General features: G+C 42.9%; 1 protein-coding gene across 1 annotated transcript in view; it reads right to left on the bottom strand.

The window, feature by feature from the left end:
* Positions 1-20,547, bottom strand: part of LOC134354620 (probable voltage-dependent R-type calcium channel subunit alpha-1E) — a 484,959-nt gene that overhangs the window by 44,832 nt on the left and 419,580 nt on the right. Inside the window, exons 37-38 of the mRNA XM_063063634.1 lie at positions 11,070-11,175; positions 1,290-1,397 (exon numbers count right to left, since the gene is read on the bottom strand). Coding sequence (XP_062919704.1) covers positions 1,290-1,397; positions 11,070-11,175 — 214 coding nt within the window. The remainder of the gene's footprint in view (positions 1-1,289; positions 1,398-11,069; positions 11,176-20,547) is intronic.

The raw sequence follows: 20,547 nt of genomic DNA, 5'->3' as shown, positions 1-20,547 counted from the left end.
AATCAACTCCAACATCTTCCCAACCACAGGAGTCAGACCAACTGGCCTATAATTTCCTTTCTTCCGCCTTCCTCCCATCTTTAAGAGTGCAGTGACATTTGCATTTTTCCATTCCCTCAGAACCATGCCAGAATCAATTGATTTTTGAAAGATCATTAATAATGCCTCCACAATCTCTTCATTCACAATTTTCAGAACTCTGGGGTGTATATTATCTGATCTAAGCAACCTATCTACCTTCAGACCTTTCAGTTTCGTAAGCACCTCCATAGTAATGACAACTTAAAAGCACACTTCCTCTCCAGCATCATTTTCCAGTGGTCCGTTATCTACTCTTGCCTCTCTTTTACACTTTAAATATCTGAAGAAACTTTTGGTATCCTCTTAAACATTATTGGCTAGCTTACTTTCATATTCCATCATTTATGACTTTTTTAGTTGTGTTCCTTTCCAATCAATTTTGGCCAGCTCCTCTTTCACATCTCTGCAGTTCCCTTTACTCCACTGTAATACTGATACACTTGACTTTAGCTCCTCGTTCTCAAATTGCAATGTAAATTTTATCATATTATGATAATTTACCCCAAGGGTTTCTTTACCTTCAACTCTCTGATTAATTCTGGTTCATTGCACGACACCCAATCCAGAATAGCTGATCCCCTACTGCGCTTAACCACGAGCTGTTCTAAAAAGCCATGTAGTAGGCATTCTGGAAAATCCCCCTCTTGGGATCCAGCACTAACCTAATTTATCCAATCTAGTTGCATATTGACTATCGTAACATTGCCCTTTTGACACCTATTTTTTAATCTCCTATTGTAATTTATAGATCACATCTTTATTATGGTTTGGGGGGGGGGGGGTCCCAATGCTCCCATCAGGGTCTTTTTACCCTTGCAGTTCCTTAGCTCTTCCGATCCTCTGTTACCTCTATTTACTGATTTGATTTCATTTGATAATGATGTCCTTTCGCTAGCTGGGTGACCACAATATAGTTGAAAAATCTATAATTCAGGAAAATTGCAATTCTTAACTCTGAATGGTCTTCTAATTTAGAATCTTAAGGCTTATGGTTGATAATTGATTACTGAAACCTTCGGGTGATGTGAGCTGTCCATGGCCATTTCCAGCACACCCTTCATGGTACACAGCACACTTTTCTTGGACGGGAACATGTCTTACTTATTGAAAAGTCATTGATCTGAACCGTTAATTATTTCTGTCTTCACAGATGCTACCTCACCTGCTAAGTGGGGTAATCTGGGCAACCTGGGTTTCTCTTCACTTACATGTGTGCATGGGCACCAAGAGGTCCAGGGTCTTCTGTGATAGGTGAGGCCAAATTGTCATGATTTCCTTTCTCAGTTCTGCATCCAGCTGCTGCTTGTCTGCTCCACCTGACAGAGAAATTTGTTCGGGAAGCACAGGTCAGTATTCACAACTCGCAATCTGGAGAGCACAGGAACACTGCCCCAAACTCAGAAATAACTGGCAATTGAGCACATACAAACAATTCCTTTATTAATGAATAAAAGGGACCTATCAATTTTCAAATATCTCCCTGAGAATTCTATACCTGAAGAAGCGTGTGTGTTGTTGGTAGTAAAGTCAGCATTTGGTGCCCATCACTGATCGATGCAATCATAAGGCAGGGTCAACAGGGTCCTACTGTCTGAGGAGATTACTCAATTTTGGCATGTCACTGAACACTCTAACGAACTTCCAGAGGTGTATTGTTGAAAGTAACCGAAGATATACATAAGGAATTTGTACATTCTGCTCATGACTGCATGGGTTTCCTCCCTCTGATTAGGCTAGGATTAAATTGGGATTGCTGGGCCGTTTCTGTGCAGTATCTCAGTAAAAAACTAAGAAGTAAATTTAAAAAAAGAGTGTCACTCTATAACTCCCAGTCCCACTCTTTGGGAGGTATCTGAAGTACTTCAGCCTCTATTTTTCATTGAGTCATAGAGTAAAATAGCATGGTAACAGGTCCTTTAACCCAAACTCGTCTGTGTCAACCATAGTGTCACTAAGCCAGTCCCATTTACCCATATCCTTCTAAACCCCTTTTATCCATGTACTTGTCCAAATGCCTTTAAAAATTGGTATTGTATTGGCCTCAACCACTCCCCTGGCAGCTCATTCCAAATATGCCTCATTCACTATATGAAGAAGCTGACCCCCCAGATCCTTTTAATACTTTCCCCTCTTACCTTTAACCAATGTCCCCTAGTTTTTTGTTTCCCCTTCCTGGGAAAAAAAGATTATGTGCATTTAGCCGATCTCTGTCTCCCATGATTTTACATACCTCTATAAGAATAGAACCCCCACCCCACCCCCACCTCCTATATTGACCCATTCTCTGTCTGTAATGATTTTACACACCTCCATAAAATTACACCCCCCCCAGTGTCCTACGTTGATCATATCTCTCCCTGTCATGATTTTATGTACCTCTATAAGGTCACAGCCACCCCGCCCCCCCAACACCCACCATCTCCTCCATTCCAAGGAATAAAGTCTGAGCCTGACCAACACCTCCACATAATTAGGCCTTTGAGGCCTGGCTGCACTCTTGTAAATTTTCACTACTCTTTCCAGTTTAATGATGTCTTTCCCATAATGTGGCGACCGAAACTGTACATAATACTCCAGAGGCAGCCTCACCAACATCCTGTACAACTGCAACATAATGTCCCACCTCAATACAAATTCACAGACATCTCAGCACCAATTATTGTTTCTCAGTCTCAATCAGATTACTTTATAACATCTTCTGTTCCAAGAATGACCTCTCCCTCTCTGTTTTTGTCTCTCTCTTTGGTCTTCACCCCCTCCCCCCTCACAAACATTCCCTGTCTTCACCCCTCTCCTTGGCCGGAATTTAAAATTCAATGTTTTTGTCACATTTCCGTTCTGCAGAAGTCCTTTATTCAGTTCCAGCATGGCCTGAATGGACACTGAATCCATGAACACTACCTCACTACTTTTTTATTTCTGTTATTTTTGCACTACTTAATTTAACTTAACTATTTAATAGACATATATGTACTTACAGTAATTCTGTTTTTTCCCTCTATATTCATTGTAATGTTGCCATAAAGTTAACAAATTTCACGACATATGGTGGCATGCAAAAGTTTGGGCACCCCTGGTCAAAATTTCTGTTACTGTGAATAGTTAAGTGAGTAGAAGATGAACTGATCTCCAAAAGTCATAAAGTTAAAGATGAAACATTCTTTTCAACATTTTAAGCAAGATTATTGTATTATTTTTGTTTTGTACAATATTAGAGTGGAAAAAAAAGGAACATCATGCAAAAGTTTGGGCACCCCAAGAGATTTGAGCTCTCAGATAACTTTTACCAAGGTCTCAGACCTTAATTAGCTTGTTAGGGCTATGGCTTGTACACAGTCATCGTTAGGAAAGGCCAGGTGATGCAAATTTCAAAGCTTTATAAATATCCTGACTGCTCAAACCTTCTCCCAACAATCAGCAGCCATGGGCTCCTCTAAGCAGCTGCCTAGCACTCTGAAAATCAAAATAAATGATGCCCACCAAGCAGGAGAAGGCTATAAGAAGATAGCAAAGTGTTTTCAGGTAGCCATTTCCTCAGTTTGTAATGTAATTAAGAAATGGCAGTTAACAGGAGCAGTGGAGGTCAAGTCGAGGTCTGGAAGACCAAGAAAACTTTCAGAGAGAACTGCTTGTAGGATTGCTAGAAAGGCAAATCAAAACCTCCGTTCGACTGCAAAAGACCTTCAGGAAGATTTAGCAGACTTAGGAGTGGTGATACACTGTTCTACTGTGCAGTGACACCTGCACAAATATGACCTTCATGGAAGAGTCATCAGAAGAAAACCTTTCCTGCGTCCTCACCACAAAATTCAGCGTCAGAAGTTTGCAAAGGAACATCTAAAGAAGCCTGATGCATTTTTGGAATTAAAATAGAACTTTTTGGCTGCAATGAGCAAAGATATGTTTGGAGAAAAAAGGGTGCAGAATTTCATGAAAAGAACACCTCTCCAACTGTTAAGCACGGGTGGATCGATCATGCTTTGGGCTTGTGTTGCAGCCAGTGGCACAGGGAACATTTCACTGGTAGAGGGAAGAATGAATTCAATTAAGTACCAGCAAACAACACACATCAAAGTTGCTGGTGAACGCAGCAGGCCAGGCAGCATCTCTAAGAAGAGGTACAGTCGACGTTTCGGGCTGAGACCCTTCATCAGGACTAACTGAAGGAAGAGCTAGTAAGAGATTGAAAGTGGCAGCAAATTCTGGAAGCAAACATCACACTGTCTGTTTTTAAAAAAAAAAGTTGAAGGTATAGCGAGAGGATTCGAGTACAGGAGCAGGGAGGTACTACTGCAGTTGTACAAGGCCTTGGTGAGACCACACCTGGAGTATTGTGTGCAGTTTTGGTCCCCTAATCTGAGGAAAGACATCTTTGCCATAGAGCGAGTACAAAGAAGGTTCACCAGATTGATTCCTGGGATGGCAGGTCTTTCATATGAAGAAAGACTGGATGAACTGGGCTTGTACTCGTTGGAATTTAGAAGATTGAGGGGGGATCTGATTGAAACGTATAAGATCCTAAAGGGATTGGACAGGCTAGATGCAGGAAGATTGTTCCCGATGTTGGGGAGGTCTAGAACGAGGGGTCACAGTTTGAGGATAGAGGGGAAGCCTTTTAGGACCGAGGTTAGAAAAAACTTCTTCACACAGAGAGTGGTGAATCTGTGGAATTCTCTGCCACAGCAAACTGTTGAGGCCAGTTCATTAGCTATGTTTAAAAGGAAGTTAGATATGGCCCTTGTGGCTACAGGGGTCAGGGGGTATGGAGGGAAGGCTGGGTTCTGAGTTGGATGATCAGCCATGATCATAATAAATGGCGTGCAGGCTCGAAGGGCCGAATGGCCTACTCCTGCACCTATTTTCTATGTTTCTATGTTTCTATGTAAAGAGGATGGTTTCTACAGCAGGATAATGATCCTAAACACACCTCAAAATCCACAATGGACTACCTCAAGAGGCGCAAGCTGAAGATTTTGCCATGGCCCTCACAGGCCCCCGACCTAAACATTGTCGAAAATCTGTGGATAGACCTCAAAAGAGCAGTGCATGCAAGACAGCCCAAGAATCTCTCAGACCTATAAGCCTTTTGCAAGAAAGAATGGGCGAAAATCCTCCAAACATGAATTGAAAGACTCTTAGCTGGCTACAGAAAGCGTTTACAAGCTGTGATACTTGCCAAAGGGTGTGTTACTGACCATGCAGGGTGCCCAAATTTTTGCTTCAGGCCCTTTTCCTTTTTTGTTATTTTGAAACTGTAAAAGATGGAAATAAAAAGGTAATCTTGCTTAAAATATTAAAGAAATGTGTCATCTTTAACTTTATGCCTTTTGGAAATCAGGTCATCTTTTACTCACTTAGCTATTCACAGTAACAGAAATTTTGACCAGGGGTGCCCAAACTTTTGCATGCCACTGTATGCCGGTGATTTAAAAATCCGATTCTGATTATGACTTCCATGTTACTGTGTTTCTGTGTCACCTTAAAATGACACGAGAGGTAGTAATTGGGGGACAAGGCAATGGAGGATGAAATTAATAAGTATTTTGCATCAGTCTTTGCTCTGGAAACACAAGCAGTATGCTGGAGAGTGTCAGGTGGTAGAAGTGAGTGCAGTTGCTATTTCTAGGGAGAAGATACTTGGCAAGCTGAAAGGTCTGAAGGCATACAAGTCACCTGGACCAGATGGTCTACACCCAGAGTTCAGAAAGGGTAGGTGAAAAGATTATGGGGGCGTTCGTAATGATCTTTCAAGAATCATGAGATTCTGGCATGGTTCCAGTGGACTGCAAAATTGCAAATGTCACTCCACTCTTCAAGAAGGGAGTGAGGCAGAAGAAAGGAAACTGTAGGCAGTTAGCCTGACTTCAGTGGTTGTGAAGATGCTGGAGCTGATTGTTAAGGAGGAGGTTTTGGGGTACTTGGTAAATTGTAAAATAGGCTATAGTCAGCATGGTTTCCTTTGGAGAAAATCTTGCCTGACAAATCTGTTGGAATTCTTTAAGAACAAACACAATAGACAAAGAAGAATCAGTGGATCTTGTGTACTTGGATTTTCAGAAGACTTTTGACAAGGTGCTGTACATGAGGCTGTTTAGCAAGATAAGTGCACAGGAAAGATACTAGCATGGATCGAGCATTAGCTGATTGGCAGGAAGCAAAGAGGCAAATAAAAGGGCTCCAGGCTGTGTACTTGCTGGAATTTAGTAAAATAAGAGAGGGGAGGGTTCTCATTGTCGGATGCTGAAAGGCCCAGATAGAGTGGATCTATTGTGGTGGAGTTCAGTACCAGAGGGCACAAATTCAGAATAGAGGGATTTCTATCTGAAACAGAGATGAGGATGAATTTCTTTAGCCAATGGGTGGAGAGCCTGTGGAATTCATTGCCAGTCAGCTGTGGAGACCAGCTCATCGAGTGTATTTACAATAGAGGTGGATAGATTCTCGATAAGGCAGGACATGAAAGATTACAGGAAGAAGGCAGGAGAATGGGATCAGCCATGGTCAAATGGTGAAGCAGACTCAATGGACTGAATGGCCTAATTCTGCTCCTGTGTCTTATGGTCTTATCTACATGTCCTGCTATATTAAGAGGTCAGTGTACTAGGAGTGGAATAAGCGTATCATTGGCAGGCTACTTTGTGGGAGTTACTGTTGGGATGGGTGCTGGGTCCCCGCTATTCAAAATCTATTGCAACGAGTTCACTGTGAAAGCTAAGTATGTAACATCTTCAGGCAGAAAATGAGGGGAGTTCAGTTTGTAATAGCTTGTACTGACACTACATCCACACTATGCCGGATAATTTTGAAAATGCCGGTTTTGAGTAAAAACGACAGGCGTACACACTAAGCGTTTTTCAAAATATCTCTGTCCACACTAACACGGATATTTGGGCGAATCTCCTCTACTGGGCATGCGGAGGATACACAGAAAACAAGCGAAGAGGAAATGGTATACTTGGTGATTGTTTGTCCAGTTACAGAGTAGAAAATCTTCAAAGGAATTGCCCTTGGCTCTCGCGCAGGAGGACTTAAAACTAAAAAAAAAACAAATACTGGAGTGTATGGAGGCAACTGACAAGGAGTTCACGGACAGTATGACCTGGCTGACGACGAACATTGAAAACCTGACTAACTCTGTTGCATTAATAAAGCACCTTGTTAAATGTATAAAACATGTCTGCATCGGTGTTATCTTGTATTTCCATACGATGTTACATTAGGCTGTTACACATCTATTGTCAGAGAAGAACTTGCATAAATAGGTAAAGCACCTTCATACAAGCAAGGTCAGAAAACAGGGCAAAGTGAGTATACTTATTTATTCAATAAGCTATGGGTCAAAGTATTTGGTGAGTACATTTTTAACCCTTCAGCCTCGTTGCCGTCTGTTCTGCAATTGTTAGGTGGTTGCGTTCAAGAAGACAACGAAATGCCGTGCTGCGGCTGTCTGTTCCGGCACGTCATGACAGCGTTTTTAAATAGTCAAAAAAAGCTCACTTTACAATTTAATTCGCACACCATTCACACCGACTGTGCGTAATAACAGCTCGCGCAGTACCAAGCAGAAGCAGAAAAAACATTGTTGTTGTGGTGTTGTCATGACAGCGTTTTTAAATCTCTCCGTTTACCCCGTACACACTACAAAGGATATTAGGCGTTTTCAGATTTATTCACTTTGGAGACCGTTTCTGAAAATCTCCGTCTGCGGGGGATGAAAATTCCGCTTTAGTGTGGACGGAGGGTCAAAACGAAGAGAAAAAGCTTCGTTTTCAAAATTATCCGGCGTAGTGTGGACGTAGCCTTAGACTACAATAAAGCTCCCCATGTAACTTGGAATAAAGCTGTCAGTGTAATTGGGTGATAATTACCAACTAGTTATTCACTTTAATTTAGTGTACTTGGGAAATTCAAAGGGGTCGGTGCTGGGCCTGCGACTGTGTACAATATACATTGACAATTTGGAAGAAGGGACCGAGAGTAGTGTATCTAAGTTTGCTGATGATATTAAGGTGAGTGGAAAAGCAAATTGTTCAGAAGATACGGAGAGTCTGCAGAGAGATATAGATAGGTTAAGTGAGTGGGCAAGGGTCTGGCAGATGGAATACAATGCTGGTAACGTCATCCACTTGGAAGGAAAAATGGAAGAGCAGATTATTATTTCAATGTAAAATATTGCAGCATGCTGCTGTGCAGAGGGACTTGCATGAATCACAAAAGGCTGGTTTGCAGGTGCAGCAGGCTACAAAGAAGGCAAATGGAACGTTGGCCTTCATTGCTCAAGGGATTGAATTTAAGAGCAAGGAGGTTATGCTGCAACTGTACAGGGTACCAGTGAGGCTGCACGCGGAGAACTGCGTGCAGTTCTGATCTCCTTACTTGAGGAAGGATATACTGGCTTTGGAGGCGGTGCAGAGGAGGTTCACCAGGTTAATTCCAGTTATGAAGAGGTTAGACTATGAGGAGAGATTGAGTCACCTGGGACTCTACTCACGGGAATTCAGAAGAATGAGAGCAGACCTTACAGAAACATGAAATTATGAAAGGGATAGACAAGGTAAAGGCATGAAAGTTGTTTCCACTGATAGCTAAGACTAGAACTAGGGCACATAGCCTCAAGATTTAGGGGAGTAGATTTAGGTTGCAGATGAGGATGAACTGCTTTTCCCAGAGGGTGACAAATTTGTGAAATTCTCTGCCCAACGAAGCAGGGGAGGCTACCTCAGTAAATATATTTAAGACAAGTTTGGACAGGTTTTTGCATAGTAGGGGAATTACGGTTATGGGGAAAAGGCAGATAGGTGGAAATCAGCCCATGGCCAGATCAGCCATCATTTTATTGGATGGCGGAGCAGGCTTAACGGGCCAGATGGCCTACTCCTGCCCCTACTTCTTATGTTCTTATGTCCAGTGTCTGTGGTGACTACATCAGCAAGAAGTGCGTCCAGTGTCTGTGGTGACTCACCACCAGGAAGTGTGTCCAGTGTTCCTAGTGACTCACCAGCAAGAAGTGTCAGTGTCTGTGGTGACTACACCAGTAAGAAGTGTGTCCAGTGTCCGTGATGACTCACCAGCAAGAAGTGTGTCCAGTGTCCCTGGTGACTGCACTAGCAAGAAATATGTCCAGTGTCTGTGGTGACTACACCAGCATGAAGTGTGTCCAGTGTCCCTGGTTGACTGTTGAGCTGGTCATTTTCATACAATGTGTACATTATGGCTGGTGTCTTGCAAGAAATCAAGGTTCATCCTACAAAGGTCAGAATAAGAAGATGGAATGGAAGGATATCGTGAAAAAGTAAGGTTATAAACTTCTGATTCTTTCTGGCGGTTTGTATGGTTTCTATCAGATACATGGATGGGAGGTGTATGGAGGGATATGGTCCGTGTGCAGGTCAGAGGGACTAGGCAGAAAATGGTTCGGCACAGCCAAGAAGGGCCAAAAGGCCTGTTTCTGTGCTGTAGTTTCTATGGTTTCTATGGTTTTTTCTATCAGTGCCCCTGGTGACTCACCAGTAAGAAGTGTGTCCAGGGGACTACACAAGCAAGTTGTGTCCAGTGTCCGTGGTGACTCACCAGCAAGAAGTGTGTCCAGTGTCCCTGGTGACTACACTAACAAGAATTGTGTCCAGTGTCCCTGGTGGACTGTTGAGCTGGTCATTTTCATACAATGTGTACATTATGGCTGGTGTCTTGCAAGAAATCAAGGTTCATCCTACAAAGGTCAGAATAAGAAGATGGAATGGAAGGATATCGTGAAAAAGTAAGGTTATAAACTACTGATTCTCTCTGGTGGTTTGGGCAACCTGAGGAAGGCCACATTTTGACTCTATCAAGTTATTCTGAGATGTTGGGCATGGGTCTTGAGTGTGTGGATTAGTTAAAAGTCAGACACACTGAAAAGGACTGCAGTCCTTAAAGATCAAAACGAAATTTCCATAATCTAGGCCACTGGAAAGAATTTCATTATTATCGACTGGTATTAAAATTAGCCCATTCATTTGCCCTGCTTCTGATAATTGGCCTAGAAATAGATATGGCTTTTATTTTACATCTTGAAATTGAATTACAAATCTCGGAACTGCTGCAGTGGAATGTGAATTAATAATTGTGTTGTCCAATACCTAGTTCACTGACTAAGTTGCAAAGGTTGAATGACTGGATGTTTGAGGTTGAGGTTAACGAGGGAACTCTTTGTGGGAAATGGAGAGAACATGGGGTTAATGGGAGCTCAGAAGATGGGTTTGGCAGATCAGAATTCCAAGTCATAATATGACATTGAGGGTGAGGGATATGCCGGAGTGTGAGGCAGACAGTGAGAATGAGGAAGATCTGAGAGTGATGGAGGAGGAAAGTGAGGGAGAGCTGATAGTGGGAGGATGGTGAGTGAGGGAGGGTGAGAGTGAGGAAGGGTGAGAGTCAGGGAGGGTGAGAGAGCAAGGGAGGGTAAGAATGAGCAAGCATGAGACTTTGGAAAGGAGAAGGCTTCAGAATCAAAGATATAAGAGACTGGGGATGCTGGAACCTGGAGGAAACACAAAAGGTGCCGGAGGAACACAGCACGTCAAGCAGCATCTCTGGATGGAAATGGATAGTCAACATTTCAGGTTGAAACCCTTTATCAAGATCAGATGAAGAGCCTTGAGCTGAATTGTCGGCTGTCTATTTCCCTCCATAGATGCTGCCTGAGCTGCTGAGGTCTGAGCAACAGTAAGAATGTGTATGTGTTGGAGAGAATTATACATCCAGTGATGTGATGAAAAGTTAATCTGTTTCTCTTGCCTCTGATGCACTTCTAACCTGCTAATTATTTTCTGCTACCTGTTTTTATTTCAGGTCCCAATTATCAGGAGCATTTTAATTGTGTCTGATAAACACACCATGATACACCTTGGGACATTTTACTGTGATAAAACGCACCAAAGTGTTCTTGATGTGGTTACTCCCGGTTAAGGTTTGTGGAGTTGTGATGTCGATGATGAATGTCCGCTTACCTCTTGCAAGCTTGATTTGAAGTGCAGTCCTGATCAAGGCCATGAGGGTGGAGGTGAAGTGGACAGTCTTGTCCTCGGTCACAGGCATATTCATCAGTACCAGTCTCTATAAAGGAGAAGGACAGTAAGCCACAGCCAGCTCCAGCAATGCTGCCTTTTCATCCTGTCTCCATACTGGGATCTAGCTACTTCCCACAATAGATCCAATCCGGTGACTCTAGCAGGTTATGTGTTTTCTTGCAAGGGCATTATTTTCCCTTATCCATCGCTTACCTCCCCCTCTATCTGATAGTATTCTCCAGCTTTTCCACGTCCTGCACCTTCCTGCCACTGAGAACTTTGGACCTACCAACCACCATTGGATTTCTAGCCTATCTACCTTCACAGTGGCCATCCCCTGTTACCCAGCAGCTAACCCACAACATCAACCTTCCCACCTTTTTATGACACATGAACAAAAACACTGAGGAAAAACATCAACTTTCTTGCTTCACATTGAGAATTTGTCTCCACTTTTTTCTTGGGACACTAATCTTAGAAATGGCAGGAGAGTTCAGTTAGGTGGTCAACCTTTGTATCTACTAACAGAGCAATAGATGGGGTCATCCATGTTCTGAAAGGGAGCCTTCATCCAAACCCCTCCTATCTTCCAATTGCAATAAATTATTGATACACAGGCACCCTTTCATTCATAGAAAATGCATGGCGAAGAAGTCCATTCAGCCCATCACATCCATACCAGTCATCAGTCAAATCTAACCCCAACCCACAGCCCGCGCTCCCCACCCCCACGACTAGATCTGTAGCTCTGCAGGTCATAGCTCTTCCAGTACACATCCTAACAATGTATAAATGTGACGGAGGTTTCTGCCTTTCACCAGACTCTGGGTTGCAGAACCTATCCTCATCTTGTTCCTAGACCAACTAGATAAACACGTTGGTCCTATTTTCTCTACCCAGGTCTCTAATAACTCCACAAACCTCAGTTACAGCTTCACTCAACCTACTGTGAAAAACACCAGGCATTCCACTTTTCCTCACTACTACCATTTCCGTGTCCTGGAAACATCCTCGTAAATCTCCTCTCCAATACAATCTCAACCTCCCTGGAGACCAGGATCATACGCAGAACTGAAGGCGTGGGCTGGCTGTAAATGTGAGCAATTTTGGGGCCCATATTTAAGGAATGGTCTGCTAGCTCTGGACAGGGTCCAGAGAAGGCTCGCAGGAATGATTTCAGGAATGTAAGGTTTAATGTATGAGGAGTGTATGATGTTTGAACCTGTACTTAATGAAGCTCAGAAGGATTTTCAATCTCATTGAAACCTACTGAATACTAAGTACTCAATACTTAATACGGAATATTTAAAGGACTCCTCATCTTATTTTCTCCAGTCCTACTGAAGCATCTTGGCTCAAAATGTCGTATGTACTCTTTTCCATAGATGCTCCCTGCTGAGTTCCTCAAGCATTTTGTGTGTGTTGCTTGAATTTCCAGCATCTGCAGATTTTATCTTGTTTGTGATTGAGTACTTAAGGGCCTGGACGTACAGAGGATATTTCAATTAGTCTAGGATCTGAGGGCATGGCCTCAGAATAAAGGGACATTTAAATGTGAGAGGTATTTCTTCAGCCAGAGCATGCTGAATCTATGGAATTCATTGGTTGTGGAGGCCAAGTCATTGAGTGTATTTAAGGCTAAGATCAATAGGTTCTTGCTTGGTAACATGGTTAAGGGTTACGGAAAGAAGGCAGGTGAATGGGGTTAAAACATCCACAATAATTGAATGGTGTAGCACGATCAGTGGGCTGAATAGCCTATTTCTACTCCATTAACTTATAGACGAATTGCAGCAGCACACCATTGTCCTTATACTGAAGGGGGTAACAATGCAAGGGGTTCTGTTCAGAATGATTGTCAACACTTCTGAGTGTATTGATCAAATAACATTAAGAATGTTTTTCCTCATCTTACCAAACCATTTTTGTCTTTCTGCTGTCTAAAGATCTCTATTGTCAACCACATACCCAATATTTGTTTCATCTGCAAACCTCCTTATTATGGATACTGCATTTGGAAATACCCTGGGAGATCGGGAAAGATTTAGTTAGACCTTCTGCAATTTCCCTCCTTGCTTCTCTTAGCAGCTTGATATACATTTCATCCAACTGCAGTAGTTTATCCACTTCCAAAGACGCAAAATCCCTTAATATTTCCTCTTTTACCATCTTTATTTCACCCATTTATGTTAATTATAACACTGAGATTATCCCCCTTTTGTAAACAGCTGCAAAATATCCATTAAGAACCTACGCATTCTTTGCTTTATGTACATAGTGGATTTTTGCCATAATTTTCTCTTTGGTTTTCCACATTTCCTTATTAATTACTCTTTCATACTTCCTAATCTTCCGAGCTGTCTGCTGCATTCTAGCTTCTGATCAAAGCTTCCTGTTTTTGCCTTTTCCTGCCTGTGTTATCACATCATCCAAGGGCTCTGGGTTTGATAGTCTTGTTCTTTATCTTTACCGGACCTAATTCACTTTGAAGCCCTTGAGTGCCCTTCATTAAATACCTTCTGTTCTTTCTAAAGATTTATATTGGTGTAACTATTTTCTGTCCTCTTTTCTGTCTGGTAAGATTGCCTCTACCCTAATACAAACTCCTATTTTAGCGTTATCCTATCCCTAACTACATTGAATCTAAATGAATTATCTTCTAAAGAAATGCTCTCACAGTACTCAGGTTCATTCCAAAAAATAAATACAGAGTTGCTCTCCTTGAGGTGGAGGGGTGGGAATCCTGATGCAGGGTTCCGACCCGAAACCTCAACAATTCCTTTCTCCCCACAGCCGCTGCTCAACCCAGTAAGTCCAGCAGATGTTGTTACTCTCTTTGAGATGGGCTTATCACATACTGCCATCAAAGAAGTCCTTCTGCAGGTACTTTAGGTACTTTGCGCCTTGTGTACTGTTTGTACTGACTGCATTGCAGTTAATATTTGGGGCATTGAAATATTTTTCACCCACTTGGATTTGCTGCAGTAAATGACTTGTTTCCATACTTGTCTCTCCATCAGAGTGGACTGCTTGGAGATCTTATACTCTGTCAATAAGGTGAATGTCCCTTTTTGCTCCCTCATTTAAAATGAGCCTTCCATAATATTATGATTCACAGAGACTTCTTGTCTCCAAGATTGTTGTTGCCTTACTCTTTGTTCATCCTTCCTCTCCCTTATCTAAAAGGCCTGTACCAATGTCAGTACTGCTCATGTTTCAGAAACATGATGCCAAGATGCTGCCTTGATTAGAGAATATGTGCTATAATGAGATGTTCGAGGGGGGATCTGATCGAGGTTGATAAGATAGAGTAGACAGACAATATCTTATTCCCAGTGTTGAAATGTCCAATACCAGAGGGCATGCATTTAAGGTGTGTGGGGGGGGGGGGGGTAATTTCAAAGGAAATGTGAGGGGCAAGTTTTTTTTACACAGAGAGTGCTGGGTGTCTGGAATGTGCTGCATGGGCTGGTGGTAGAGGCAGATACATTAGAGATTCTTAAGAGAGGTTTAGTTGGACATATGAATATGAGGTAAATGTAAGGATATGGACATTGGTAGGCATAAGGGATTAGTTTAGTTGGTCATTTGATTACTATAGTAATTGGTGCAGCACATCATTGTGGGATGAAGGACCAGTTCCTGAGCTGTACTGCTCTATGTTCTATAACAGCTAAAATATAACAATTTAATTTGTCTCACTACATGTGCCTTGTTCACTTAGTTATGGCAGATGAAATTTAAACATGGTAGTGTGAAATTATGCATTTTGGAGGGTATATCAGGGGCATAGCATGCACAATGGGGCATACGTCTCTCGGGAGTATTGAGGAACAGAGGAATCTTAGTTTACAAGTTCAAGAGCCCTTGAATTCATTTGCGTGGATAAATAAAGGATGCTTTCCTTCATTAGCTGGGGCTCAGAATATACGAAAATCACAAAGAGTATTGGAAGGACATGATTGCTTTTGAGACGGTGCAGAGGACAGAGAGACAAGAGGTGGCAGATGCTGGAATATGCTGCAACAAACAATCTGCTAGAGGAACTCAGTGGATCGAGCAGCATCTGTTGGGAGGAAAAGAACTGTCAATGTTTCGGGTCGAAATCCTCCATCACGACGTGACATGGGATGGATTGTTTCAACTGCGAGGAGAGCCTGGATAGAGTGGGGTTTTTATTTCCTTGGAGTGGAGGAGGATGAGAACCAACCTGACAGGTATACAAAATTATGCGAAAATAGGTGGATAGTAAACTTTTCATCATAGTAGAGTGTCTAAGATTAGAGGACATAGATTTAAGGTTTTAGAAGAGGAAGAGAGAGAGGAAATGTCTAACAACATTTTCGACACAATACGGTGGGTCAAAGGGCTTGTCCTGAGCTGCCTGTTCTAACTCTTATGCAACATATTAAAAGCACCTGAATCACCAGAGCACAGTAGGCTACAGATCAAATGCTAGTAAAATGTTGTAATATTGTTATGCACTTGATGTTCAACATAGACATGGTGGGATGAGGGGTCTGTTTCTCTGCTGTACAATTTTTATCCCCCGTTTTTCTAACCCTTGTTTACTCCGGTTCAAATTGCTTCACCAATTTTCTCCTGTTCCTTTCCATCTCTGCTCTTCTCCTTTCTGAATCGATGCTCAGATGTAAGAGTGGAGAGAGCGGGAGACTCCAGAGTAGTTAGCCTGACATCAGTAAGAGAGAAAATGACAGAATCTCTATTAAGGAACTAGAAACAAGGCTGAAGTTGGGCTGAACCAACAGAGCTTTGACACTCAGCAGGTTGAGCAGCATCTGTTGGGGGAAAGGAATTTTTGATATTTCGTGCCAAAACCTTGCAGAAAGACTGAAGAGGGTCAGTAAAAGAATAAAGGGGGAGTGATAAGAGAGGAATTGAGATATTAGTGGACTGTGGCAGGTGGGTAGAGTTGGGAGACAATGGTAGGTGATGCTGAGTAGCATCAATCAAAGGGAAAACAGAGGCAGTGAAATGAGGGTAGGAAAGGGTGAAGGTTGGAGACATGGCTGGAGGAAGATAAGCAGGAACACAAGGGCTACCAGTGCTGGAGTTGGCTAAGTAAAGGAGGTGAACGTGGGAACTATTATGGGAGAGGTGAAGGACAGATGGAACCAGTTGTGAGAGGAGACATATCAGGTACAGTGGGTGGAGGGAGGTGGGGAGAGGGAGGGGGAGGGGAGGGGAGAGAGAGGGAGAGAGTGAGAGACTACTTAAGTGCCTGGATGATGGTGAGAGAGGAGGTGTACGGACAAGTGTCACATCTCCTGTGATTGCAAGCAAATGTGTTGGGGTCAGGGAGATGTGGCTGGGAGGTCTGAGCAAATGAATGATGGTGTCACAGAGTGAGTTGTCACTGTGTAAGGTGGGAAGGGAAAGGCAGTGAGATCTCATTGCCTCTGGAGGAAATGATAACGGGTGATGTGTTGGGTATGGAGGCTGGTAGGGTGAAAAGTAAGAATCAGGGGAACTGTTCTGTCTGGGAGGAGGTGGGACGAGAGCAGAAGTATGAGAAACATGATTGGGCTCCATCAACCTCTCTGGCTATCCATCCCATAGGATGATGATGGTTCCCTTCAGTTTCCTAAAAGGAACAGCGTGTGCGTGAATGGATTTTAGGTGAGTAGGGGTTGCACAGGTCCAGACCCACCCTCTCGACATCCTTTCCCTGATCCAGTGGCATGGTGGAGTCCAAGACAGCTGGGGGAAGTTCTGTTGCAGTGAATGGCCAGACCAAGCTTCAATGCAAGGGATGCCCTTGCTGCGCTTCACGGCACGTGTTTGGTAGATGGCCATTGACCCTACAAGAGGTTCATCCGTCCTGCAGGGTGTCTAACCACCCTCCTCACCAGGCAAGCCTGGTAGGAGAGCCAGTTTAGTCGCCGACCACCCAACCATGCGACAGGTAGTACTGGGTTACATGGTACCAGTAGCACTCAGACAAGTGACCTGACAGTGAACCACAGCGGAAGGGAAAGCATGATTCCTGAAAATGGAGGGCAGTTCAGATGTCCTGGAACAGAAAGCCTCATCTTGAGAGCTGATGTGGCATTGATAGAGAAACTAGGAGTAAGGGATGACAAATGGCACTGCAATAAGAGACAAGGTGGGAAGAGGTGTAGACTAAGTAGCTGTGGGAGGTAGCGCATTTATAGTAAATAGCAGTGGATAGTTTGTCTTCTGAGAAGGAGGCAGAGAGAACTAGAAAAGGGAGAGAAGTTTCAGAAATAGTCCACGTAAATTTGACGGGAGGGTGGAAGCTTGTGGTGAAGGTGATAAATTGATGAATTCCACATGGATGCATGAAGCAACACCAACACAGTCATTGCTGTAACAGAGAAAGAGCTGTGAAGGTTTGGAATAGAGACTGTACCATGCAGCCAATGAATAACTGGGGCTTATTTAGATACCTATGTCTACATCTTTGATTTGTAAGAAGTGAGTGGAGCCAAGAGTTGTTCAGCCAGGCAAATGAGAGTGTTGGTGGAGAGAAAATGATTTAGCCTTTGTTGCAGAAAGAAACAGAGTTCTAAGACTATCACGATGGGGGACTGAAGGTGTATAACTACTGAATATCCACAGTGAAGTTGAAGCAATGGGAGCCAGCGAATAGGGAGTTATCAAAGTGATGGAATGCATGTGAAGTGTCCTGCAAGTAGGTGGAAAGGAATGAACAAGGGAAGACAGGATGGAATCAAGGAGTTAAGTTAAGTTTAGTGAAGCAAGAGCCCATTACTGGCTCAGTTATCAGACTCTAGCATTGGCAGCTCTTTGTGTTCCTATTTATCATCCTCCCATAGCTATCTCTAACCTTCACCCTTCACCTTATTCCATCTACCTCAATTTGCTATCCAATTGCCTCTGTCCCCTAAATCCACCCACCCCCCCGCCTAGCTCGACCTGTCTGTAATCCTATATCCTTCCCTCTGTCCTCCAATCACCTCAGGATGGTCTCTCATCACTCTCCCTCTCCTCTTTATACTTATCATCTTCCCATTCTACTCTTCGTCACTCCCCCTCTCCTCTTTATACTGCTCATCTTCCCATTCTACCGTTCATCTTCGCCCAAATGTAGGTGTAACCCATCTTCAAAAATCCTTCCTTTCTCAGGGATGAGGTCTTTGAAGCTTGTGTTGATGTTTCCGTAGCACTGGGTTTTCAAGAGAAGGGGTTGCTAGCCTCATAGCCAACCGTCCTCCTTTTGCAGCAGGGCTTGGGACCCATCCATTGTGGAGTTTCTCATCCATGTATCTATCCAAATTTCTCTTAAATGTTGCAATCAAACCTGCAACCACCACTTCCATTGGCAGCTTGTTCCACACTCTCACCACCCTATGAGTAAAGTAGATCCCCCTCATGTTCCCCTTAAACATTTTACTTTTTACCTTTGACCCATGACCTCTAGTTCTAATCTCACTCAACCTCAATGGAAAAGGCCTGCTTGCAATTACCCATTCTATAGACCTCATGATTTTGTATACCTCTATCCAATTTCCCCTCATTCTCCTACGCTCCGGGGAATAAAGTCCAGATGTCTTCAACCTTTCCATATAAATTAGCTCCTTCAGTCCTGGCAACATCCTGATATATTTTCTCCGCAGTCTTACAATCTTATTGATATCTTTCCTATAGGTGGGTGCACACAATACTCCAAATTAGGCCTCACCAGCGTCTTATACAACTTCAACATAACATCCCAACTCTTGTTCTCAATACTTCAATTTATGAAGGCCAATGTGCCAAATACTCTCTTTCAAGGCTATCTAAATAAGTCCCAGCTATTCATTGGCTGCATGGTACAGACTCTATTCCAAACCTCTTCAGATGCCATTTTTAAGGAATATGTATCTGTATTCCCATATCCCTCTGTTCTACCGTACTCCTCAGTGCCCTACCACCATCCATGTTAGTCCTCTCAGAATTACACCTCACACTTCTGTGTTAAATTCCATCTGCCCATTTTTCCGGCTGGTCCAGATCCCGCTGCAAGCTTTGGTAGAACTTCCTCGCTGTCTGCAAATTGGCTGATCCAGTTAACCACATTATCATACAGATCGCTGATATAAATGATAAACAATAACGGACCCAATTCTGATCCCTGTGGCACTCCACTGGACACTGCAATCAGAGAGGCAACCATTCTCTGGCATCTTCCATGAAGCTAATGACTAATCCAATTCAATACCAAGGCACTGAACCTTTTTGGCCTTTTTATCAAAGGCTTAGCTAAGGTCCATGTTGATAACACCCATTATCTTGCCTTCAACAACTTTTCTCCGGCACCTCACCTGGTACTAAAGACTTTTAAATATCTCTGCTTGGGCCCCTTCGATTTCGCCTCCCACAAAGTCCGAGGGAAGACCCTGTCAGGCCCTGGGGATTTATCCATCTTAATTTGCCTCAAGACAGCAAACCCTCCTCCTCTGTAATCTGTACTGCTGCTTTGCCTCACTTCTATGAACTTTGTGTCCGTCTCACAAGTAAATACAGATGCAAAACATCTCCCCCATCTCTTTTGACTCCATGCATACATGACCACTCCGATCTTTAAGAGGACTAATTTTGTCACTTGCTATCCTTTTATTTTTGATATATCTGTACAAGCCTTTGGGATTCTCCTGCATCTTGCTCGCGAGAGCATTTCATCCTGTCTTTTAGCCCTGATTTCCTTCTCGTGTTCTCTTGTATTTCTTACACTCCTCAAGATCTCATTTGTTCCTTCCAGCCAATTCTGCTATGTACGTCCTTCTTTTGCTTAACTAGGTCTCCATATCTCTCAAAAAACAAGGTTTTCTTGTAATCCTTGCCTTTTATTCTGACAGGAATAAACAAACTCAGTGCTCAAAATTTTTCTTTTGAAGGCCTCTCGCTTACCATACACACCTTTGCCAGAATCCACATTTACTACTACTATTTCACTACTACTTTGCTATTTACTTTTGTCAGATTCTGGGTTTTATGTTACAACGTGTCTTTAGGAAAGACATTTGACACAGTTCACTGTAAAGAGAAGATAAAGACAATTGCAGGTGATACAAAGTGTGAGGTAATGCATCAAGAGAGGCAAAACAAGGCAAGGAAATGTACAGTAAATGAAAGGGTACTGAATGGTCTGAAGGAACATTGAAGAAATTTATAGAATGCCCACAAGATGGCTCTTAGAGCAGCTCGTGGTTGAACCTTTAGGGAAAAGGCAATTATTGACTAAGTCTTGTGTCATGGACTAGATTTTATTAGAGAGCTTAAAGTAACCTGCCTGACCTGCTGAGTTTCTCCAGCATTTTGTGTGTTTTGCTTAAAATAAAAGAACCCTTAGGAGGCAGTGACGATAATATGATAGAATTCACCCTGCAGGTTGAGAGGGAGAGGCTAAAATTAGACATATCAGTATTACAGA

The sequence above is a fragment of the Mobula hypostoma genome, chromosome 12 (assembly GCF_963921235.1).
Source record: "Mobula hypostoma chromosome 12, sMobHyp1.1, whole genome shotgun sequence".
Taxonomy (NCBI): domain Eukaryota; kingdom Metazoa; phylum Chordata; class Chondrichthyes; order Myliobatiformes; family Myliobatidae; genus Mobula; species Mobula hypostoma.
This window is presented reverse-complemented; position numbering and strand designations above follow the sequence as displayed.